The sequence below is a fragment of the Rhinoderma darwinii genome, chromosome 13 (genome assembly GCF_050947455.1).
Source record: "Rhinoderma darwinii isolate aRhiDar2 chromosome 13, aRhiDar2.hap1, whole genome shotgun sequence".
Classification (NCBI taxonomy): Eukaryota; Metazoa; Chordata; class Amphibia; order Anura; family Rhinodermatidae; genus Rhinoderma; species Rhinoderma darwinii.
Genome location: NC_134699.1, coordinates 28,716,277 through 28,742,573, shown reverse-complemented (window position 1 = coordinate 28,742,573; position 26,297 = coordinate 28,716,277). Strand labels below are relative to the sequence as shown.

At 42.3% G+C, this 26,297-nt stretch overlaps 1 protein-coding gene across 1 annotated transcript; it reads right to left on the bottom strand.

Moving 5' to 3' along the window:
* Positions 1 to 168: 168 nt before the first annotated feature.
* On the bottom strand, positions 169 to 26,297 carry TRMT1L (tRNA methyltransferase 1L). Its single transcript, XM_075846825.1, has 18 exons — positions 26,042 to 26,297; positions 24,896 to 25,092; positions 24,651 to 24,722; positions 23,612 to 23,698; positions 23,116 to 23,178; positions 21,359 to 21,472; positions 21,220 to 21,281; positions 20,071 to 20,200; positions 12,404 to 12,515; positions 11,071 to 11,150; positions 9,265 to 9,511; positions 8,972 to 9,184; positions 8,701 to 8,891; positions 4,958 to 5,036; positions 3,156 to 3,307; positions 1,916 to 1,969; positions 998 to 1,124; positions 169 to 498 (listed from the first exon to the last, which is right to left on the bottom strand). Exons 2-18 carry the CDS (start codon positions 24,969 to 24,971, stop codon positions 267 to 269), a joined length of 2,091 nt encoding a protein of 696 aa, XP_075702940.1. The 5' UTR covers positions 24,972 to 25,092; positions 26,042 to 26,297; the 3' UTR covers positions 169 to 266.

Here is a 26,297-nt window from a genome sequence, read left to right as displayed (position 1 = left end):
CTAGTTGATCTAGAGAAAACCCAGTTTGCCATAAAGAAAAATTCTTTCCTTACCCCCAAATGCAATCCGTCAAATCCTCAGAACAACATTGTCCTGTATATTGAGTTTTTAAAGGAAAAAAAAAGTTATTAAAAATCAGAATCATGAAATGGCTAAGGAGAACAAAGATGAAAGTAACATTATACTTTTATTACATGAACAGTTTGTTATATCCACTATTCTTGTAGAAAAAGAACAGTTTTATAATTCACAGCAAACGACTAATTTTACTTTATATCAGACAAGCTGGCGGCCTCCTGCAGAGTTGTCTCTTCACTCTGACTTTCCGAGCCCTCTTTGTAGCTGCTGATCTGTGATGTATTTGAGAAGCTGCTGTTCTTTTTAAGGATAGCCTTCAATGTGGCTAGTGATGCATTTGTTCGTATTCCTGTAGGGTCAAAATGGGTCCGACTCACTAGGAATCCTGCTTCTGAGAGGTACTGCAAGATTTTGTTTAATCTGCAATAAGAAGAGTGAAGATTATTAAATCTAAATTCTACATATATGTAGGGAAGCTGGAATGATAGGCAAGTTTCCGCTAGACACGAGAGTGACACTGGGAGCCAGGCACTAACGCATATCACTAGCCAGTGATACACCATATACAGTGCAGCAAGGACTAGATCCTAAGTTTTGGTAAGCTGGCTCAGTTTTCCTAAGTAACAATACTACTAAACAAATTTCACAGTATGAAGTGAAGTTCATACACCGCTTCAAAGCTGTGGAATCTGCCTGAAAACCTACCAAAAACTTGCATGTGTTGCATTGCAATGTGTGAAATACACAGTGACAACTCCCAACAGATTCGAAAATACGCAGTATGGCTAGAATCCGCTGAAGATATTTTAAGTGGTTTGTTAAAACCCCATTCCTTTACATTGTTCTGTACTTTGTTACAGAATTTGTGTGTGATTTCCGCAACAAAAGTGCGATGCATGAGGCCAACCTTAGAACTTACTTTGGTATATTGAGCCCTCCAATAGCATGCCGGTGAATACTGTAGTAAAACGGAGGGTGCTCAGTGCGGCTTTCACTCTTTTGCCGTTTAGGAGCATTTGTATGAATGTCTTGACGTTTTCTTTTTCCTGAAGAGTAATGTAAGAATAGGAATACAGAAGTCATACATTAGATGCAACAATGTAATGTATAGGTATTTAAAGTGTAACTAAATGTTAGACAAACTTCTGACATGTCAGAAGTTCTGATTGGTGGGGATCCGAGCACTGAGACCCCCACCAATCACTAAAACGAAGCGGCAGTGCTCGTGTGAGCGCTCAGCCGTTTCGGTCTGGCTTTTTCCGGAAATCAATGTATCGGAGTATGGGCTCAATAGAAAGTCTATGAGCCTGTACTCCGATACATCAGCTTTCCGGAAAAAGCCGAAGAGAAACTAAGCAGCGGAGCACTCACACGAGCACTTCTGCAGCTTCGTTTTTGCGATTGGTGGGGGTCTCAGTGCTCAGACCCCCATCAATCAAAACTTCTGAAATATCACTATGACTTGTGTCAGAAGTTTGTCGAATGTTTAGTTACTTTTAATACTATGTATACTAATCTAGGAAAGCAAACTACACCAGAAACCTAGCGGTCATAGAGAACACAATTATCCAGAACGCATAGGATCACATGACCCTGGTATTTTGCAATAGGTATGCCATACTTGGTTATACAAATCTCTCACTCTGGAGCAGCCAGCCATTAAATTCATTAGACGCTCCTTGTAATGCGTTATTGCAATGCTGCAGAGGGTGAGCCATTCTCCCAACAGTTGCCGGGGTCCTAGCAGATGACTCTCACCCGCCCAAAAGGGAGATGTCCAAATCATATAACCACTTTACACATAGGAAATAAAAATCAAATATTGTGAGCTACATACCTGGACCTGCTATAGCGTCTCCTGGTACTTTTATAAAAACACCACCTTCTTCAGCTAGAGACATAAAACAAGACAGATCTTTAGACATGGAACCACTGATCTGCGAGCCATGGCAAACCGCTATACAGTGGCTGCTGCAAAGAATTATTTATTTGTCAGCCATTCATTATTACATAGACAGCATGCGTAAGTCAGTGCGAGAGGGTCTGCTTATTAGCAGCGGAGAGGGGTCCTGAGCGGGCATATGAACAGAGCATTCTGATGGGCAAACTCCTTTACTACAAGTACGTTATGCGGTGTTAGTATTTGACTGTAATTTTGAATAACAAAACGCGAGAAAAATGGTTAAAATACTTTACGATAAATTGCTTTCTGATTAAGCCACGTACACACTTTCGTATGTATCGTCCAAGTGAGAACTTCTCAAAAATGGGATCATGTTTCCTCAGCTGAAGGCAGGAAAACATTTCTCACGGAAAACGCTTCCCTGCTTTCCTTGGATAGTATCAAATTTGTTTTAGTTTTTTTTTATTATTGAAATCTTTCCATTTTCATTACAAAACAAAATTAAACCAAAGCCCCATCCCAAAAAAAACAGAACGCCAACAAGGTAATACAAATATCTCACAGTGCAGAAGACCTTGCAGGTGATCCGATAATTCTAACTATAACTAACATACTAACGCGGTGTATTAAAAGTTCTAATACAATTTGCAGTAAAGATTCCATTAGCATAAATTACATATTGGAGAATCATACAATCTCAACACCAGAGACGCAGGAAATAGCCATTATGTTCTATTCATAGGTGAGGGTTCTAGAGGTGGAGCCCCCACCTATTAGGCATTCATGACATATCCTGTGGAACAGGTGTATATGGCTGTAGAAGGACAACCCCTGTCCATATACACCATTAGGGTATACGGTCAGAGGGTGGACTCCGCTTGGGACCGCCCTCTATGTGCCAAAACAGAGAGCCCTCTGTAAGGCTCCAACCCAACCGACCCGACACCTCCATGGGTTACAAGTACTGGCATTCATCTGAGTGGTTGGCATGTAATGCTACATTTCCTGCAAAATGTGTGGCTGGCACAGCATCCCCCAGCGTTGAGAGCTGAACGCAACGCCGGCTTCTTTTTCATAGGGATTGTCTTTATTAGACAACCGCTTTAAAATCAAAAGAAATTAACTGTCCCAAACACTGCAATATCTGGTCTGCTGCTTCACCCCATAAACTTACCTTGACTTGAATTAACGGAGAGCTGTTTAAGCGTCATGCACTCCGATTCACAAATCAGGGTCTTCAGAATGGACTGGATCTCGGATATGCCTCGCGATATTGCCTCAAACAGCATTCTCCTCAGGAACCCTGCATTAAACAGGGAGCCAGACCTGGAAAACAAACACAATTATATTAGCAACAAGCAAACAAAGCCTGTCCTGCCTACAACTGGGGATGGCAAATAAAAAATGTAAAGTTCTTCCTACACCTGCAGTTCTAGAGGAACAGTATTCGGATAGAACAGAAGTTTTGTGGCTGAACATTTACGGATCTATTCGGCTTCTAATGGGATCTTTGACTGCATCATGTATATGGGTCCTCTAAGATCAAACACATACAACTTAAAATCACATGCAGCCCATCAGTGCAGGAATTTGAATGGAATCGTTATGTAGAGTCTCTGTTATCTGTCAGACACCACGCCATAGACTTCAAGGAAAGACACTTCTAGCTATTTTTTGTAATCTTGTTTCAAGGCATCTTAAAGAGGCTCTGTCACCAGATTATCAAATCCCTATCTCCTATTGCATGTGATCGGCGCTGCAATGTAGATAACAGTAACGTGTTCTTTTTTAAAAAAACAATCATTTTTGGCCATGTTATGAGCAATTTTATATTTATGCAAATGAGCTTTGAAATGGACAACTGGGCGTGTTTTTTTTCGTATTTCCAACTGGGCGTGTATTGTGTTTTTAACAACTGGGCGTGTTTACTTGTTTTACTAACTGGGCGTTGTGAATAGGAATGTATGATGCTGACAAATCAGCATCATTCACTTCTCATCGTTCCCACCCAGCTTCTTTCACTAAAGACACACAGCGTAACGTCACCCACAGGTCCTTCAACCTTGGCGTCGGAAGAGAGAAGACCCCACAGCTCCAGGCGTACAGTTGAATTTGCAGCAGCATCAACATGTGCAGGTAAGCATAGCAAACTCCCTAGAGACGAGCATATTAACCTTTTGGATGCCTTTCAGCCGATGTATCTTCTTCGTACGACGACAAGGTTGAAGGACCTGTGGGTGACGTTACGCTGTGTGTCTTTAGTGAAAGAAGCTGGGTGGGAACGATGAGAAGTGAATGATGCTGATTTGTCAGCATCATACACTTCTATTCACAGCGCCCAGTTCGTAAAACAAGTAAACACGCCCAGTTAAAAACAATACACGCCCAGTTGGAAATACGAAAAAAAACAAAACACGCCCAGTTGTCCATTTCAAAGCTCATTTGCATAAATATAAAATTGCTCATAACTTGACCAAAAATGATCGTATTTCAAAAAAACAAAAAACTTTACTGTTATCTACATTGCAGCGCCGATCACATGCAATAGGAGATAGGGATTTGATGATCTGGTGACAGAGCCTCTAAGTGTAAAATGAAGCAACTTCGCAAATAGTCTAAATGAAATATTTCCTATTATGTGTTTTCTACCGCAGACATGCCGTCTCCATGGTAACCGACTACATTCAAACCATGTGTAGTTGGATACTAGCATCATAATGCCATCCATCTGTCCCCAACTTCTTGCTAACCTACCAAATGAATGTTAGGACGATGTAAGGGACAGGTGACGGGGAGTATGACTGCAGTATCAAAATAAAAAGTCTGGAGACATAGGTCCAAAGAAAGACACAAGAAGATAGGAGATTTTTAAATAAAACCTGTTTGCAAAGTTGCTTCATTTTTATATGCACTGGTAAAAATAAAATCAATGTGTGTGTGAAGATGACGACAGTGACATAAAATCAGAGTACTCACCATACAGGACCAAGCACGACCGCAGATCTCCCTGGCATGCTTTTGTGGCAATCACATGGCAGTTGTTTGTATGGGTTTTCTTGAAGACAAACAATAAGAATTAACCCCTTAAGGACACAGCCTATTTTTTCAAATCGGACATGTGTTACGTTATGCGAAAATCACTTGGGAATGCTTTTACCTCTCCCAGCGATTCTGAGATTGTTTTCTCGTGACAGTGTACTTTAGGATAGTGAAAAAATTTGGTCGTTAAATTAAATATTTGTGAAAAACACAAAATTTGCAAAAATTTGCATTTTTCTAAATTTAAATGGATCTGCTTGTAAAACAGATAGTAATACCACACAAAATAGTTACTAGTTAACATTTCCCATATGTCTACTTTGGATTGGCATTGTTTTTTGAACGTCCTATTTTTTTCCTACGACATTACAAGGATTAGAACTTTAGCAGCAATTTCTCATATTTCCAAGAAAATTTCAAAAGGCCATTTTTTGGGGACCAGTTCAGTTGTGAGGTGGCTTTGAGGGCCTTATATATTAGAAAGAATTAAAGCAAAGTAGAGGTGAAATGTACAAAAAAATAATTTTTTTTAATGAAATTAATTTGTAATAAAAAAAATTCTGTAACACAGAAGCTCTATCAGGGCCCATATATCACGGTAGTGGGCATGAGGCCTTAAAAGTCATTTACTGCACAGCCCGCATAGAGCGTCTGGAAGACACCGAATCTTACTATATACCACTACATCTACCGACAGTGCGATTGTGACAAAGGCCTGGGATAGGCTGAAATGTCTAATACATCGCAAGCCATTACTATTATTGATTGTACCAAGAGAATACATATCTTTATAAAATTGATTTGAAAAAAAGAAAAATGATAATCTTTGGAAACCTTCCATCAACGAGAGATATTTTTCGAATATACTTGCATATTTGAGTGCTTGGGTTATTTTCTTCTGCTTATATGGTGGGTTCACCCGACCCGAACCCACACAGCACCTACACATCCTAGCAAGGAGTGCAATCCATTATTTTATCTACAATTCTAAACACGTTTGACAAGGCGCAATGGCCGCTTATGATGTTGGGATATGGTCTTACAATCCACAAAATACGGTCGATTCCAGGATTTGGAATACGGGTGTATGGTGTTCAGGCACAGACACTACACATGCCAGAAACAGACATAATGGGTTTATCTTGGGTACTAGGATATATTTAACATGAACACAGTGATCCTAGATCTCCAGTATTTTATTCTAAAATTCATACAGTCTGAACCCAGCAAAGACCTGAATTTATCGTTTTCATGTCCATGAGGATCTCTAACAAAACACCTAGCCCCTGCCAATCTCTTTCTAACAAAGCTGGAACCGGCCCTCGATCTTACATGGATAGAGAGATCTCCCCATTCATTGCTCTGCTAGATTTTCTTCAGGCTGGAAGCTCAGGGGGCGTGTCCTTTCTGCTGAAGCTCCTCCCCCTCCCGATCATATCTTGTATATTCAGATCGTTCTGTTTCACTGCATCTGCTTCCCCTCTAGGAGAAGCTTTACAAATGCCCCCATTATATGTGTTTTTGAGGGAGAGCCCAGCCCTATATAACGGAAGACAAGCTGTGTTTCTGAATCAAAGCTTCTTCTCTATTGACAAGCAGAGTAGACCTTTTCTATTGGCAGTTGGGGAGCGGAACAGAGCACGTGTGACCTTCCTTAATCAGCTCAGTAAGGGGGTGTGCACATTACTATGCAGATCGAACATCAGGGGGCGCTATTATATTAAAGTAAAAGGGAATATCCTGTAACTGGAGCATTTTTTGTAATATAAAAAGGCAAATTATAGAACTATTAAATGTTATAGCAATATAATTCAGCATTAAAAATTAAATCGTGAGACAACCCCTTTCAGGACCTAGACAATTTTTGCATAAAGGACCGCAGGAATTTATCTCTCAACGTAGCCTTATGAGAGCTTATTTTTTTGTGGGACAAGTTGTATTTTTCAATTGCAGCATTTTGGGGAAAATACGCCTTATTGATTAACTTTTGGTTTTGTTTTTTTTTAGGGGGGGGGGGGGATTAGTGCAATTCCATCATTGTTCCGGGGGGGGCGGTTTACCATACGGTATAAATAAAGCGTTAACTTTATTATGTGGGTGGTTATAATTGCAGCGATTACAAATATTTTAAAAAAATAAATAAAAAAAACTTTTTTTATGGAAAAAAAATGGTTTTACTTATTTTCTCTAAAAACACAGTTGTCCTCTTTAAAAACTTTAGGCTCTGTCACCACATTATAAGTGCCCTGTCTCCTACATAAGGAGATGGGCGCTGTAATGTAGGTGACAGTAATGCTTTTTATTTAAAAAAACAATCTTTTTTCACAAAGTTAGGCGTGATTTAAGTTTATGCTAATGAGCTTTCTTAATGCCCAAGTGGGCGTACTTTTACTTTCGACCAAGTGGGCGTTGTACAGAGGAGTGCATGATGCTGACCAATCAGCATCATGCACTCCTCTCCATTCATTTACACTACACTAGCGATATAGATATATCACTATGTGCAGCCTCATACACAAGCCCTAACATTACTACAGTGTCCTGATAATGAATACACATGAAATCCAGCCTGGACGTCATGTGTACTCAGAATCCTGACACTTCTGAATCTTTTTTGTGAGATTCCGGCAAGTGAAACCAAATCTCGTTTAGCTCCGAGATCTCGCGAGATTTCGTATCCGTTGCTGGAATCTCACAAAAAAAGATTCAGAAGTGTCAGGATTCTGAGTACACATGACGTCCAGGCTGGATGGTCATGTGTATTCATTATCAGGACACTAGTAATGTTAGGGCTTGTGTATGAGGCTGCACATAGTGATATATCTATATCGATAGTGCAGTGTAAATGAATGAAGAGGAGTGCATGATGCCGATTGGTCAGCATCATGCACTCCTCTGTACAACGCCCACTTGGTCGAAAGTAAAAGTACGCCCACTTGGGCATTAAGAAAGCTCATTAGCATAAACTTAAATCGCGCCTAACTTTGTGAAAAAAGATTGTTTTTTTTAATAAAAAGCATTACTGTGACCTACATTACAGCGCCGATCTCCTTATGTAGGAGACAGGGCACTTATAATGTGGTGACAGAGCCTCTAACATTCATTCATTTGGTATACTCCATATACCAAAGCAGTAATGCCCATCAGTAATAAACCGAGACAGGCAAGCTATAAAGGCATGGGCTAATAAGCAAATGGCAGGTCTGGGGGCATTGTCAGGCATCCAGCTGCCATGGAAACCTATCGTGAGGAGATTGAGGGGTACCAATGGGGTGACAGTGGTAGCCCCCTCCCTCTGTAGCCACAGTCAATAGCGACCACTATATTTAAGCCGTTAAACGACCAAGATCAGTTATCTCCGATCCCAGCCGTACATTAAAGCTGCGACCCGCTGCTGATAACGCGGCCACAGCTCCAGTGCCATCCACTCGACGCACTATTGTAATGTCTGGCTGTCCTCAGTCTCCCTGAGCTTTAACATCTGATCACCAGTCTGGCTTTATTTCAGCGAGGACAACTCATGTCACAGTAATTATTTTGAGGAATTTCGTTTAAAAAGTATTTATTGTATGAAAAGTAAATTGAAGGCATTACAAAAAGAGCAATTTCCTTTCAGAGGGAGCCTCAAAGAAACATTAGTCATCAATCGTCACAGCTATATTAAGGAATTTAAACATTACCTTCTATCATGTTCCCCTCCTTCTGAAAGATTCTTTCCTCGCACCAATGGCAGTGAATCAGATTATTTATCATCTTTGTACTCTCATCAGCTAGAGACGGTCCTCGAAGAACACGGACTATCACCAACACAAAGTGCTCAAGAGCCACCGAGAGCAGAACTTCAATACCTTTATTACACCGAGCAGCTGCCCTAATAACATGAATATTAGACTGCATTAGCCCAGTTTCCCGTCTGCCACAGATCACAACACTGAAACACTTAGCACTCACCTGGCTATGGCCGAGAGAACAACTCGAGCTGCCAGCTCTTTGTAGTACTCAGTCCTGATGATGTTGCAGCCATAATGGCGCTTTGCCACATGCACAGTCTTGGCATATAGGGAGCTGGTGTCAGTTGATGTGACAGATACGATGCCCAAGTTCCGGACGTTGCGAAATGCTGCATCCAAATAGTTCACAGACGTTCCAAAGGGATCCAAGTGTCTGGAGAGAATCAGCAACTAGTCATTTAAGAACGGCAACAACACAATAAAACTCAAGGTTTAGGAGAAGTGATCATTTACATGAAGTCAAAAGCCCGCATGTGCATCAAGACATTGGCGTCCATCTGAGTAACTTCTATTCTGCCCACAAATTCTTCATCTTTGATTTCAGTCTCTGCTTCAGGCGCCTCATCGTGCTTTGTTACCACCATTATCTTGTTAAGGTGACAATTTTCTTGGATCACAGCCACTGAGCTTTCACTGATGTCATTGAGCGTAACTTTAACCGAACTCGCAAGATGTTTTGCCCACTGCAATCCCATGATGCCTACAAATGCAAACAATGCATTTAGATCTGCCCAATAGAAGTAATGCCACAGATGGTACAAAAGTTAATTGCCAAAACATGATAGAACTCCATGGAGGTTTACCAACAACAAAGATAAGGAAAAGCTATTATTTCTCTCAGTTTTCACCTATGAAGTGAATAGGATCACAGACAAGTAGTCTATGCTTGGACTTGATGAGTCCCAAGAAGGTAAAAACACAAAACTAGCAACTTGTAGGAGTTCAAGAATTAAACAAGATGTATCCATTTGACCCTGTGGGCTGCGCAAGGTGGATCACTTGCAGGGGGGAATGGATCTGTTGCCATTTTGTAAGGGTCTCAAGAAATTATGATCAGACGGACTTAAACGGGTTTTCCCATCTTAGGCTATGTTCACACAGAGTTTTTTTGACGAGTTTTTTGACGCGGAAACTGCGCCAAAAAAATTGTCAAAAACGGGCCGAAAATGCCTCCCATTGATTTCAATGGGAGGCGGAGGCGTCTTTTTCCCACAAGCGGTAAAACTGCCTCGCAGGGAAAAAAAAGCGACATGCCCTATCTTCGGGCGTTCACACCTCTGACCTCCCATTGACTTCAATGGGAGGCAGAGAAAGCGTATTTCGCAGTGTTTTATGGCCGCGGGCGAAAAACGCCGCGAAAATCGGCTTGCAGGGAGAGGAAAATTTGCCTCAAACTTCCAAATGTCATTTTGAGGCAGAAATGCCTCCTGCAAAAAACTCAGTGTGAACATTGCCTTAGACATTTAAGGCAATTCTACAATACATGCCAAAAAAAGTGTCTGATAGATCCCACTTCTATATCGAGAACGGGGGTCTCCCGAGCCCCATTTCGCCTGGTGAGGCGGCCACAGAATCCAGGCAGAGACTAGTGGAGAGAGGGTCATGCTGCTCCCTTCATTCTATTGTATGGTTGTTCCGGAAATAGCCGAGCTGCACTTAATTGGCCGTTTCCGTAAATCTCATTGAACAGAATAGAGAGCCACGCGCACAAGTGACCCTCTCTCCCCTACTCTCTGCCTAGATTCTTGCGGCCAGCAGCCGCCGTACCAGGCAAGACAGGGATCCAGAGACCCCCGAACTTGATATAAGTGGGGGGGGGGGGGTCCCAGAGTTGGGACCAGCATCGATCAGACATTTATGGTATATTTTCACCCGTTTTTCGGGCTGTAAACGCCCGAAAAACTGCAGAAAAATCGGAAGCAGAAAGCATCCAAACATCTGCCCATTGATTTCAAATGGGAAAAACGGCGTTCTGTTCCAATGGGCCGTTTTTTTTTACGCGGCCGTTTTGAGCAAAAAAAAAACAAACAAACAAACAAAAAAAAAAAAAAGATTCTTACAAGGTATTGTGATGGCATGTAGACTAGTATGATAAGTGTCATCAGTGCATGTTGCCATCAAAACAAAGGTAATAACCAAAAACTCTATAGCAAGTCACTGAAATTTTGCTTAGTAGTTATGTAAGGTCCGTAGATGTTTTCAGTCAGCAAAGTGCAAATAATAATAAATTCTCAACAGCCATAGCACCCATAACCATACCTGTAGAACTAAAAGCATCCAGACACTCCAATGGTTTCCTCTCTTCAGCCAGTACCGCAAGAGCACAAGATATCAGCTGCCTGGAATAAAGCAAACACATTCAGATCATGAAAGAAAAGAACATGCAGCCATTCCTCCTAGCCTAGACACACACCTTAATTTAAAGGAGTATTACATCTTATAAATTATGGAACACCACGAGGATATGCCATAAGAATATGATCAATGAGAGTCAGATTTCTGGGAACCTCACCGTTCCCAAGAACTAAGGTCCCTCAATTACCCACTCAATTACCCACTCAATTAAGTGTCAATTACCCACTAAGAGGAGAACTGCAACACTGCTCTATTCAACTGAATGGGGTCTGTCTCTGCACAGTGGGGAAAATCGATTTGGTGGGAGTCTAAGCAGTCAGATCCCCATTGATCATTAAGCGATGGCATATCCTAAAATATCCTAGAATCCTCCACGTGTCGAACTCACAGGCCCAAGAACCTTTGCACTGGAAAGTGTATTGTGTCCCTAAGGGCATGTTCCCACGGGCTATTTTCAGCCATTTTTCGGACCGCAAATGTCCCGAAAAATCGGAAGCAGAACGCCTACAAACATCTGCCCATTGATTTCAATGGGAAATACGGCATTCTCTTCCGACGGGGCCTTTTTTTACGCCTGATTTTCAGGAAACAGTGCGTAAGAAGACGCCCGCGAAAGAGAAGTGCATGTCATTCTTAGCCGTTTCTGGAGTAGTTTCTCATTGACTATTGAAAAACAGCTCCAAAGACGGCTGTAAAAAACACTGCGAAAAACGCGAGTTGCTCAAGAAACTTCTGAAAATCAAGAGCGGTTTTTCCTTGAAAACAGCTCCGTATTTTCAGACGTTTTTTGGTGAAGCGTGTGAACATACCCTAAGGGTATGTGCACACACACTAATTACGTCCGTGATTGACGGACGTATTTCGGCCGCAAGTAGTGGATCGAACACAGTGCAGGGAGCCGGGCTCCTAGCATCATACTTATGTACGATGCTAGGAGTCCCTGCCTCGCTGCAGGACAACTGTCCCGTACTGTAATCATGTTTTCAGTACGGGACAGTCGTCCTACAGAGAGGCAGGGACTCCTAGCATCGTACATAAGTATGATGCTAGGAGCCCGGCTCCCTGCACTGTTTTCGGTCCGGGTCTTCCGGCCGAAATACGTCCGTCAATTACGGACGTAATTAGTGTGTGTGCACATACCCTAACTCAAATCAGAGAGAGCCATGTACACTACCCTTTGCCACCCAGTGGTGCGGGTCAAAAATTACACAGCACTGTACTTATAATCTTATCTCACCTGTTAGTTTTCATCACAGGATTAAAAAAAGTACCAGATTTCTGCGGTGTACTAAAATTAGGAAGAACCTGAACCTCAGCATTTGATTCTTTTAAAATTTCTTTTGGTCTACCTGAGGGGAAAATAAATAAATAAAAAATAAATAAAAAATTACGAAAACATCAAAAGTGTTCCGATACAAATAAATGTCACTATATAACATGAATAACTTATTGTTGTTGTAATCCAAAATTCTGTGGTTCAATTACGTAACATTTCTTTATAGAATTCAGAGCGCCAAATCAACTGTATAGTCTTACAATTAAAAGTAAAAATTCACTAGAGGGAGTTTACTGCTTAAACACTTAAAGAGGCTCTGTCACCACATTATAAGTGGCCTATATTTACATGTGATCGCGCTGTAATGTAGATTACAGCAATGTTTTTTATTTAGAAATATTATCATTTTTTGACAGAGTTATGACCTATATTAGCTTTATGCTAATGACTTTCTTAATGGCCAACTGGGCGTGTTATACATTTTGACCAAGTGGGCGTTGTGGAGAGAAGTGTATGACGCTGACCAATCAGCGTCATACACTTCTCCCCATTCATTTACACAGAACATAGTAATCTTACTAGATCACTATGTGAAAAGACACACAGATTAACGTTACTCAAGTGTCCTGAGAGTTAATAGACATCACTACCAGCCAGGACGGGATGTCTATTCAGAATCCTGACACTTCGGTAACGTTTCTGTGAGATTTACAGCAAGGCAAGCGTAATCTCACGAGATTACGCTGTAAACTGTCATTTAAAACGAGATTACGTTTACCTTGCTGTAAATCTCACACAAACGTTTCTGAAGTGTCGGTATTCTGACTAGACATCACTTCCTGGCTGGAGGTGATGCCTATTCATGGTCAGGACACTTCAGTAACGTTAATGTGTGTGTGTGTGTATGTGGCTGCACATAGTGATCTAGTAAGATTACTATGTGCTGCGTAAATGAATGGGGAGAAGTGTATGACGTCGATTGGTCAGTGTCATGCATTTCTCTCCACCACGCCCATTTGGTCAAAAAGTAATACACGCCCAGTTGTCAATTAAGAATGTCGTTAGCATAAAGCTAAAATAGGTCATAAATCTACATTACAGCGCCGATCAAATTATGTACAAGATAGGCCAATTATAATGTGGTGACAGAGGCTATTTAAAGAGGCTCTGTCACCAGATTCTAAGTGCCCTATCTCCTACATAATGTGATCGGCGCTGTAATGTAGGGAACTGGTTTTTATTTTGAAAAACTATCATTTTTTAGCACGTTATGAGCAATTTTAGATTTCTGCTAATTGGTTTCTTAATAGACCACTGGGTGTTTTTACTTTTTGACCAAGAGGGCGTTGTAAAGAGAAGTGTATGACGCTGACAAATCAGCGTCATACACTTCTCTCCATTCAGGTCCATTTTTACTCAGCACAGCGTGATCTCGCGAGATCACACGGTGCGGTTACATACACCCACATTAACCAGGACGCAATGTCTATTCACACTCCCGACACTTTGGTAAAGTTTGTGTGGGACTTACTCACAGCACAGCGTGATCTCACGAGATCACGCTGTGAACGACAGTACAGCGTGATCTCGCGAGATCACGCTGTGCAAGTCCCACAAAAACTTTACAAAAGTGTCGGGAGTGTGAATAGACATCGCGTCCTGTCTGGAGGGAATGTCTATTCACTCTCAAGACACTTCAGTAAAGTTAATGTGGGTGTATGTGACAGCACCGTGTGATCTAGCGAGATCACGCTTTGCGGAGTACAAATGGACATGAATGGAGAGAAGTGTATTGGTCAAAAGGTAAAAACGCCCAGTTGTCTATTAAAGGAACTTAGCATAAATCTAAAATTGCTCATAACTTGCTAAAAAAATTGTTTTTCAAAATAAAAACCACTTACCTACATTACAGCGCTGATCAGATTATGTAGAAGATAGGGCACTTAGAATCTGGTGACAGAGCCTCTTTAACTCAATAGTCTCCTGATCCCCCCCTAGTGGTGGATGCAGGCAGCCAGAATTTTATTACTTATTTTCATGTGTCCATGCAGAGGATTTGAAGCTATGGATCAGGAAAATACAGCTCTGATCGCATGTTTTTGCTTGAGAGCGGTCATCAAAAAAAGTGGCCATCTAGTATGTAACGCAAAATATATCAAAAGGCGCTAGGTTTTACATGTACTAATTATACTGCCAACAGTTCATTAAAGAGTGGGCATTATTGTAATAAGTCCAATATATTCTAGTAGGTACGCCAAAAGTGAACCTACTCTAACTGTACAGGATTGTTAAACTTCATAGCTCACTGACAAAATAATAAAGATTAACAGTAAGCCCAGAAACTGCATTGGAATCAGCGCCAAATAACAGCCGAATTGCCCCCCCATTGATTTTTTTTCCCAATCAAAATTGTTATTGGTTTTAATACAAACAATTACAAAAACACTCGGAGAAAATGTGTCCCCATAATAAAAAGAGAACATGACAAATAGCGCACAGCCCAAAACAGAGGGGTAAGCATCACAACCCATGAAGAGCACACAGTACGCTATCTGAGCAATCATAACGGGAAGAAGCATTGCTTAAAAGTAAAAGGGAAGACCCCCCCCCCCCCCCATTGATTTTAATGGGAGGCAGTGGAGTTTTCTTTTCCCAGGCGGCTTTTAGCTGCTCGCAGGGAAAAAAAGCGGCATGTCCTTTCTAGCCTGCAGTCCTTGCATTAGCTTCAATGGCTGCAGGTGAAAAACACTGCGAAAACCACAGAAAAGTGTGAAGGACAAACATTCGGGGGGGCGTGACTAGTGTGGCATTGCAAGCAGACACATCTGCAAGGCTCCCGCTCGGCCAAGAGTTCTGGCGCCATCCACCTTTGGGCACAGGTGATAACTGCTCCCTAGCACCACAACATGTATCCAGAGTCTGAGATCAGCAGATCAAGGGGTGTAGAGAACAGATCAGGGCCATCCCCGAGTTGCAGCCCAAGCCGCAACCTAAATTAGCAGCCACCCAGATCTGACAGCACTTCTCCCGGAGAAGCACTCCACCTCATCACCACTGCCAGCCCTCCCTGCACCTCTATCCTGCCGCCGATAATCGGAGAGGCAGCTCTGCCAGCACCCGTTCACGCCTGCGGTCCACAGACAGACCCCTGACCGCCATTTGCAACGCTCTGCAGCTCCATAGGAGGGACAGCGGTTCTGCTTGTTTTCCAGGGGATTGCAGTACGGTCTGACAGGCATCCAACAACCTTGGGCACGGTATGGACTGCACTATCTAGGTACGCAGGAGTGGTGAGTGTGCATATGGTACGAGTGGATGGACAACGACAACCCTCCCTGGTGTGTGGAAACATATCTTTGAGACTGAGGTGCCTACTGCGTACACCAATACGTTCTGCAGCTACATTTTTTCCTTCTATCTCATTATAACATGATGTACTAACACTCTGCTAAGGCTGACTCTGCTCTATATAAGGGTCTGTTCACATCACCGTTCGCTTTCCGTTCCGGGGTTCCGTGGGAGGTTTCCGTCGGGTGAACCCTGCAACGGAAGTGAAACAATGGTGACGGAAACATCGCTAATGGTTTCCGTTCGTCACCATTCCGGCAGGTTTCCAACGGAATCAATAGTCCCCTAGTAACATCGATCCCCTTCCCTCCCGCACTCCCTCTTCTTCACTTTCAGCATTTGACCCAATAACAGAAGAAGTCTCTAGGCTTCGCTCTTCTTCTCGTCCTACTACCTGTCCAAGTGATCCTATCCCCTCACACCTCCTCCAGTCCCTCTCCCCAGCTGTCACTGGTCACCTGACTAAAATATTTAACCTCTCTTTCCTCTGGTATCTTTCCCTCTTTTAAACATGCCATTATAAACCCATTACTGAAAATACCAAACTCTTGACCAATCCAGCGCTGCTAACTACCGACCAGTCTCTAATCTGCCCTTCATCTCCAAACTCCTGGAATGCTTGGTCTACTCTCGCCTTATCCGCTATCTCTCCGCTAACTCCATTCTAGACCCCTTACAATCTGGTTTCCGCACTCTACACTCCACAGAAACTGCCCTTACTGAAGTCTCAAATGATCTCTTGGCGGCTAAATCTAACGGCAAATACTCTCTACTGATTCTTATGGATCTCTCTGCAGCCTTTGACACTGTAGACCACCAACTCCTACTTAACATGCTCCACTCTATTGGCCTCAAGGACGCGGCTCTCTCTTGGTTTTCCTCCTATCTCTCTGACCGCTCGTTCAGTGTGTCATTTGCTGGTTCCACTTCTCCTCGTCCTAGGTCCGCTCCTCTTCTCTCTCTACACAGCCCCTATTGGACAAACCATCAGCAGATTTGGCTTCCAGTACCATCTCTACGCTGATGACACCCAACTATATGCCTCTTCCCGTGACATCACCCCTGCTCTAATCCAAAACACCAGTGATTGTCTGTCCGCTGTCTCTAACATCATGTCCTCTCTCTATCTAAAACTGAATCTTTCTAAAACTGAGCTCCTTGTGTTCCCATCATCTAGTAACCTCCCTAAACCTGATGTCTCCATCTCCGTGTGTGGCACGATCATAACTCCTAAGCAGCACGCCCGCTGTCTCTGGGTAATTTTTTACTCAGATCTTTCCTTTACTCCTCACATACAATCACTTTCATGCTCCTGTCATTTTCACTTAAAAAATATCTCCAGAATCCGCTCTTTTCTTACGGAGGAAACCGCCAAAACTCTCATTGTTGCTCTGATTCACTCTCGTCTTAACTACTGTAACTCATTACTAATCGGTCTTCCCCTCACTAAACTCTCCCCTCTCCAATCTATCCTCAATGCAGCAGCCAGGCTCATATATATGACCAAGCGCTACACCAACGCCTCTAATCTGTGCCAGTCACTGCACTGGTTGCCCATCCCATTAAGAATAAAATTCAAACTTATTACTCTCACCCACAAAGCTCTCCCCAGTGCTGCACCTCCTTACATCTCCTCCCTCATCTCTGTCTACCACCCTACTCGGGCTCTACGTTCTGCCAACGACCTTAGATTAAAATACTCTATAATCCGAACCTCCCACTCCCGTCTCCAAGATTTTTCTCGTGCTGCACCAGCCCTCTGGAATGTGCTACCCCAGACAATCAGATTAATTCTCAATATCCACAGTTTCAAACGTGCCCTGAAAACACATCTATTTAGACAGGCCTATAACATTCCCTAATCTGACTCCTTTCCATGGCCCTCCTTTTAGATTAGTCATCAGAATAAGATTCCCTCGCACTCCTTCTCTTCATGTCCGTCATACACGGATACTGGCTGGTGACCGGCTCATGCAGCTTTATGTGTACCGCCCCATGTGTATAAAAATGGCCTGACGATTGTACAGAACAAACACTGTTACACTTTGTGTCTCCCTCATAGATTGTAAGCTCTTGCGAGCAGGGTCCTCACTCCTCAGGTTTGAATTGTAAATTAACTTTGTCACTATGTAATGTCTGATATTGTTTGTTTCACGTCCCCCCTAAATTGTAAAGTGCTGCGTAATATGTTGGCGCTATATAAAGATTATCATCATCATTAACTAGCACTTAAAGGAACAGTGTCATCACAAATAATTTTTTTATATGTTAAAGATGTTAGTGCTTTAATAAAAACGTTTATTTTCATTTGTGTGTTTGTGTTTTACTGTTTCTTATTTTTACACTTTTTCTTCCCTATGGGGGCTGCCATTTTTTGTTCCATTTCTGTGTGTGTCGATTAACGACACACACAGACATGGAATACGGCAGCCACAGTCCCATAGGGACTGCGAACGGCTCCCGTCCCATTGACTGCCGTGTACGGCGTCTGTGTGGGAACTGCGCATGCGCCGCTCCCACACAGTCCTATTCGAAATTGGCGCCGTCCGGCGCCATTTTCCTGTGGACCGGAAGTCGCGGCCGGACAGTAATATTACTACTTCCGGTCGCGGCTTCCGGACTTGTGCACATGGAACAGCGGCAGCAAAGGGAGCGGACGGGCCGGAGGGAGCCGCGGCGGCAGGAGCAGGTAAGAGATTTCAATGTATGTTAGTGTTTGTGTGTGTTTACTACTGTATGTAAACCTACTACACTGTGGGTTACCTCAAAAAATGGCGACACACAGTGTAGGAGGTTAAACCTTTCAAACCCCTCGTTTATCCCGGCAGTAGCCAGGATAAAGGAGGGGGGGGGATGCTGAGAGCTCACTAGAGCGAGGGCTTTTAACCCAATGTTGCAATGCTGCAATTTTGGGAACTAGCTCCATCTAGTGACCAAAAATGGGTAGTATTATAAATTAGAAAAAATTTATAATATTTCCTGACTCGCGAAAAAAATAAAAAAAATTTGAACAATGTTTAATCACCCACACACTAAATGTTTAATTTTTAAAAAAAAAAACATGTTTTTCTGGCAACACATTCCCTTTAAAAACACAATTTTATGTAGAATGAGTGAGAGCAACCCTTATTAGAAAAGTAAACCGTCAACAAGCAAAGAGTGCTATTGCTTACATTGACCATCCTGAGAAAAGGTAGGGTGTATAAACCTGAGGATGTGGCCGATTCTTTTATATCTTACTATAATAAGCTTTATAATTTGAAAAGATACTAATACCCCTCAACCGACAGATGCCCTAATAGATGGCTTCCTCCGGGAGATGGACCTTCCTAAACTTTCAGAGACTCAAAAGGACTCACGTCAGTGCTCCTATTACGACCACAGAGATAGAAAAAGCTTTAAAATCCTCCCTGGCACCTGGCCCAGACGGACTCCCGGGGGAGTACTGTAAGTGCTTCCCCAATTTGTTATCTACTGAGTTAGCACACATGTTCAACACCTCGGTAGAACAGGTTTTTTTTTCCAGAGAAATGCTAAGAGCCACTATCATAGCCCTGCCGAAGCCTGGTAATAACATAGTTTTACCCTAAAATAGACCTTTTATTTGTAATAGTCATTGTTTACCGTAAATTTTAATATATTACATGTCTATATTAGGGTAATTGGGTCAGCGCTAGCGTTACAACAATGATTTGGTTTTTTTGGGGTGGGTATTTTATGTGTATTTATTATTTCACTTTTTTTTGCACTTTACTTTATTATTTTTTTTATTACTATGGTCTGTCCCTCAAAAGGTCAAAAAAGACCTTTGGGGAACTTTATGTATTTTTTTTCTTTTACACCATGTTTTTCCACTGTAACTGGAGCTGCACAGCAGCCCCAGTTACAGGGGAAATCAGCCCTCTCATAGTGACGATTGTCACTAATAGGGCTGTGCTGGGTCTAGTTAGACCCAGCAGCGGTCTGTCAGTAACGGCACCCGGCGATCATGTGACCAGACCTACCGCATGTCCGTTTACTACTCTGAAAACACTCCCATCAGTTTAGGATAGTAACTGCATATCCATACCTCTTGGGGTATGATATTTTTGTACCTCTTCACCTCCTTTTTATTTTGATTTGGTTTTTTTCCTTTCTATTATGTAACATTGCTCTATACGGTTTTATACAGATGTACACCTTGTGTACAAAAAAAGTGAACAAGGCCAAAGAAGGAAATGAATCTGTAAAATACTGATCTTGCATTATCCCAGGAATAGGTCTACTGTAAAGTTACTTACTGTGTGATGTTGCTTTGTTATCTCCTTTCTCAACATGTCGCTTTATGTGTCTTATCATTTCTGTTCTTCTTCGGGCCACAGTTGCAGAGCAGATAATACAATGGTAATGAGCGCTCATCTTATCAGGCATCTAAAAAACATCAGCAAGTAAATCATAAGAAGTTAAAGGCTATGTAAACCTTTGAAAGGCATTTTTTTTTAAATAAATAGATCAGTGTGATTGGTGCAATTTTATAAATCGTTTTTATTAAAAATTATTTTCACTTTTTGAGATCCAGCTGTTCCGTTTTCGCTATATAGAGCAGCTGTATCTTTCGTTGTGATCTGAATCAGTCAGTCCCGCGCAGGATCCACCTGTAATCGATCACATCTAAGTTATGAACTCAGATATAATAGATTACAGGTGGATCCAGTGTTACAGAAACACAGGACCCGCTTACACTGAACCCGTCAGTCTTGCGGACCTGACGGGAGCAGGATTTAGCGAACGATACAGCTGCTCTGTACACAGAGCAGTGGTATCTCAAATAATAAAATTTAAAAAACTAATTTATAAAGTTGCACCAATTACACGGATTGACCTTTTTATTAAAAAAAATTAAAATAAAAAGCCTCTAAAAGCTTTACATAGCCTTTAAATACTTAGATACTAGTCTCAGGTAGTCAAAAACGTGGCCATAGTAAAGTGGTATTCCAGGCATTAACATTTATCACCCATCCACAGAAGCCCCATGGTTAGACCCCTCAGCCCCATCACTGCCGATAATGAGGATCTACAGCTATGTGAAATAGAATACAAATAAGAAGGTAAACGTTTTAGCCTTTGGATGGAACACAAAGAGTTTCATAACATTGCATGGGCTGCCGATACTTAGGATCTTGCTGTGTGGTTTTGAAAACTTAAAGAAAATAAAAACATTTGAGCTTACAAGTTGTTGTCCAGTTTAGGGGCTGGTTTTTATACTGATTACCTATCCACAAGATAGGCCATCAGTATATGATTGGTGGGGGTCCGACACTCAGACTCCGCACCGGTCAGCTGTTCCGGCTGACTCCTGGCACCGGAAGCTATGCAGTGGTCTGTGTGGATGGGTCATCAGCATCAAAAACAGCCCCCAAACTGGAGAACCCCTTTAACGCATGAATTACCTCATTTCCATTTTGTGCCGTATTCTGTCCACAAGGTAAACAACAGATGCACATTCGGTAGCCTGAAGAGAAAATAGAAACATATTGGAGAATCACTAGAATATTTAGACAGACAGACAGAATTCTTTAGAAGCCCTACCTCCAAATTCAACAGAGACTTTCCAGTGTAGGTTCTGCAGGTGTTTAAGGAGCTTATTGATGTGACAGGACCTGAATCTGTTTTCAGTACACAAGGGGCAGGGTTTCTTCTGATCTATAGTGAATGAGAGGCGCATCCATTAACAGAAAAAAAAAAAGAACGTATTTCACAATGAATTTCATATATTTTCTATCCCACCTGGATACATACCATTAAGGGGTTATTCCCAACTGAGACGTTTATGGCATATGCACAGGATATGCCATAAATGTCTGATAGATGCAGGTCCAAGCTCTGGAAAAAATGCATGGCAACCTCTCCACTCAGTCCACGCCTGGTATCAGCAACCAGCGGCCAACTTACAAGGCAAAACCGGGGTCGAGTGACCCCCGTATTCAATATAGGTGCATATCCCAAAGCCGGGACCCGCATCTATCAGACATTTATGGCGTAACCTGTGGATAAGCCATAAATGTTTGAGTTGGGAATAATTATTTAAAGGAGTTGTGCTACGAGCGTATATGGATGTCAGAGTGGGACCCGACTTAGGATCCCCCTCCATGAGCAAGACAGATACTAATAAGAAGCGGCTCCTGCCCTGGCTTACTCGTGCCATATAAGTAATACTAAATAGCTGCAAAGCTCAGGACGCCCTTTATTAGCCAAAGAGGAGAAAGTAGTCGATGCAGGGAAAGCGATCCGAGGATGTAAACTTCTCCCAGCAAAGAAACGGTATGCCGGTTGTCTCGCGAGCCGGACCCATGGTGATCAGCTGATCACCGAAGTAAAACCAAAACTAAACAGGAATTGTCTGCAATAAGACAAACTTATTTAAAGCAGAAAGTTAGCTCAGATTCACCACTTCCATTACTTTACACATGTGTTCATCTATCTGCCTACATTGAACATGCATACATAATATTTCCATTGTAAGTGGTTTGGGCAGAAAAATATCAGAAGTATGCCAGTGTTCGAGGAAGCCAAGTAAAAGTATAGCAAAACAGTCCGATATCTCAAAGACAGAAACAGCTGGTGAGACATCTGCTGTCTTTGGCCTCTTTATGTGCCACTGAAATACAGCAGATCTGATCTATAAGAACAGAGGACAAATAAGTCAGCACATGTTTGAAAATCTGCTTGCTATCACCAGTTTGAGCCTCGTTCACATCTGCGTTGGAGGTTCCGTAGGGGACTCCATTGCAGTTCCGTCCAAAAAACCACGGACACCTCGGCGGAAAGCCGATGGAACCTATTAAAGTCAATGGGTTCCGCCGGCCGCGTTACGGAACCGGCAGTTCCGGTTATTCCATTGTTCTGTTCCTTTGTCTAGGCAGGATGAAATAGAAAGTACAAGTGTGAACAGAGCCTTACAATACCGAATTCTGTACGGATTTCAGTTCAATAACAAAGTAAGCATGTGTATAGAAAATTAACGCCAAATACAAACAAGAAGCTACAGATAAATTATACATTCATGAAACTGCTTGTAGCAATCAAGAATATGACAAAGGCAGGTATGACAAAAAGCATTCTGACGGGTTGCTAAGGACAACTGCCATTTTTACACAAGAGGCCAAATTGTGTGTAACAATTCAGTGATACCGAGTAAAATGCAGCAATTCTAGAACTAGGAGTACACAACGAACGCCTTTGAATTACGAAGTATTATTTACAATGAGAAGATCCAGAACTGCATCTGGGGAGCTCTGAATAATAAACTTCCTAAAAAAAAAGAATAACCAACAATAGCAACTTACCATCACTTTCTTCAACTAAAGCCTCTAGGTGAGAAAGTTCTTTCTGGATAGATATGTGCTTTCCTGAAACAGAAGACAATTGTCATTGCAGTCAGTGTAAAGAAACACTTACATGAAGAAATTCTAACAAAGAAAACAAAATCAACAAGCAATAAAAAAAAATATTTGTGGTTGAGGACAGTGATCATCCATACAAAGATTGAATAATCTGCCATGTATACACAGAACTTTACCTTGGACGCTAGTCAAGAGTGATAGTCCTCTAATAGCGGTCTAATGTCTATGGCCAGCGTCAGGAGGTATACAATTACATGACATTACAATGAGGAACTACAGTCTTTACATTGGCGTCCATTTATACTTTTATCCAAACCATTTCTCATAAGAGCTTCAATAAATAAAGGTCAGCACCTTCTATGGTGAATTTACTAGTCACAACTGCCTTTATTACCATTATCCCAAAACAATGAACCTCTAGAAGAATGAAGTCACAAACCTGCAGTATCTAGATCCAGAGAAAATGTATCTCCGTCCTCTGTACCAAGTTCTTTGCTGCATAGTTCTTCACTCTGTGAAGGTTCTTCTAAAATCCATAGAAAGACTCATTTAGATCCAGCACATGACTAGAGGTGGAACCAGAACTGCTGTATATGATCAGTCAAGAGACATCCAGACTATCAATTTACTAACAAACAGGTTAGGCCTTATGTCCACTATGAGGTAAGTGCCTAAAAGGGGAACACTAGTGCCTATTAAATTCGTTGTACAATGGTACCCAATGCTGGACAAAGTCATTGTATGCTAAACGGTCTATGACCGCTTATGCTAATGCCTCATGCACACGACAGTGCGCGCCAACCGATAGGACATGTACTATCTTCCCACGGAGCAGAGAATTGGATCAGTTTTTACGGACCCCATTCACCTGCTAAAGTGAATGGGTCCGTGAAGGCTATCGGTTGCCACTCGGATGCTGTTAAAAACGGCACGAGTGGCACATCGGTCGTGTGCAACTGGCATAAGGAAGATGGAGCTAGATGCGGTCAGTGACCTCACCCAGCTCCATGCATTTAGCATTTCATACAGCCTTGGGATAGAGCTTGATCAGTGGAAAAAATCCCATCACTTTTATGTGGACCCACCAATGACGTAAAGTGCATGGGGCCACCAGATTCTGTAGGACACCCTTTCATGCTGACATTTTTTGGGCTCATTCTTCCATTATTTTTTTCTCCCAGAATATACAATGCCGGACATGGCGGTCAGCCCCTCACCCCCAAAGAAATAACTTGCACATTTGACGTGTTTGCATCTGCCAAGAATAATCTAATGTCTATGCATGGCGTTTGTATATACATCTACAGAATTTGCCATACAATAGGCGGCAGTCCCTTCCTGTGGATCTGCCATAAATGTTTTATATGGGAATACACCTTTAATATACACCATTTTGCAACAGTATTCCGTTTTGATCATGTGATTCCTAGAAAATATTCCGACATCTGCAGCAGCTTCAGTTACCTCGGTGTCATTACCTTTTGTATCGTCCTCACATGAGGGCTGTGCGTCCTTTAATTCTGCGCTGTTCAATGGGTTATCCTCCACCGCTATAAAGACATATTAAGAAATCAGCACATAAATTTGGACCTACTTTTGGCTTTGGCTTAAAAATATTGCAAAAAATGGCGGCATGTGGACTTTTCTGCACATTCACTTTACTCTAACCCTGTAATAACGACATATCATATTATACATGACAATGGCTTCCAGTATAACTCACCGGCACTCTCCTCCTCCTCCTCCTCCTCCTCCGCAGCGACCACCAAGTCTGATTCTTCTGAGTTTTCTTCCATCATTTAAAAAAAAAAAGATAGCACTTTCTGCAACTACTTCAGATACGGGTGATCTGCATACGCTGCACGTCACAGAGGAACGTCCCACAAGTAGGAGCTGTGACGTTCTGCGGAGCCGGGGTATCTGCAAGGAAACAAAATAATTACCAAAAGCTGCGGGTGAATTTCAGAGCCGTATAAAAGGACATATTGTAACTTTAGTATGGCGGCCACAACATCCAGACCCCCGCAAAGCTTCTACTGGGAGAATACTTCTGAGGCCCCATGCACAGGACCGTAAAAATTCTCCGTAATTGTGGACCGCAATATGGTCGCAATTACAGACCCGCCCGGTTCTATTGGCCGCTGACACCTTTCCGCATCGCTACGGACAGGCGTCCCTGCCGTAGAACAGTGCCGGGAATTATAGAGCGTGTCCTACTGTTTGTTTTTTACAGGCCGTGCTACCATACTTTGTATGGGAGCACGGGCCGAAAATGCGGCCCGCAGCCATCCCCGCATTTACGGACACGGCCGTGTGCACAAGGCCTAATACAGCGTCCAATGGAACATTCCACAAAGAGTAAGATGGAGTATATCGTAAATATTATGGGTTATTTTTCTCTTTTTAATTCCCCAATATTTAAAATGGCCACAGGGGGAGGTTTCGCTTTAATCAAGATATACAAGGCACTCAGAGAAGAATATATAATCTATGCAAAAATATTTATTAACAGTGAGATTTATGGATCAGTGCGGGCTGTAGAAGCTTCTATCATGGATATCTACGGACAGCTTTGATAGACATCTTTTTCTTCTTAGGGGGCGCAATTACACAATTCTTTGTGGCAAAAAGCTGCACAAAAGAACAACGGCCTAAAACCAGGCAAGTCATCTCACAAGTGAGGGAATGAGGGACAGGACGTATAGCAACTGCTGCAGCCTGTAAAACTAATATACACACACACACACACATGTATATAAATAGGTATGCATGTAAAGAATTATTCCATACGCAGCATGAATGGTAAATACGAAACAAACTCGTTATAAAGGCTGGACATAAATATTACAGAAATGGGTCCATGTCAAACCTTTGCGCGCCCTTTCTCCAGACACGCTGCTGGACACAGTATAAGCGCCGGTAGAGCGGCCGGAGGTCCTGTATGAAAATCCCGCAGTCCCGCCGCGCAGCTACTTGGGAATTTAGGCCGATTTTCTGTCAAACACACGCTTGTGCGCTTCTGCTACACGGGTGTCTGGTTTGCTACTGTAAAAGTCAATCAAACCGCAGACAACGGCAGTTGGTTGAAGCGTTGGGCGGAGACTTTTAGTTTAGTAAATTTACTT

Coding starts and splice junctions, on each gene's coding strand:
- TRMT1L (XM_075846825.1), bottom strand. CDS start 24,971: ATGATGGAAGAAAACTCAGAAGAATCAGACTTGGTGGTCGCTGCGGAG. Junction 24,723..24,895: donor GGAGGAGGAGGAGAGTGCCG/GTGAGTTATACT, acceptor ATGTCTTTATAG/CGGTGGAGGATAACCCATTG. Junction 1,125..1,915: donor AGACGCTATAGCAGGTCCAG/GTATGTAGCTCA, acceptor ATTACTCTTCAG/GAAAAAGAAAACGTCAAGAC.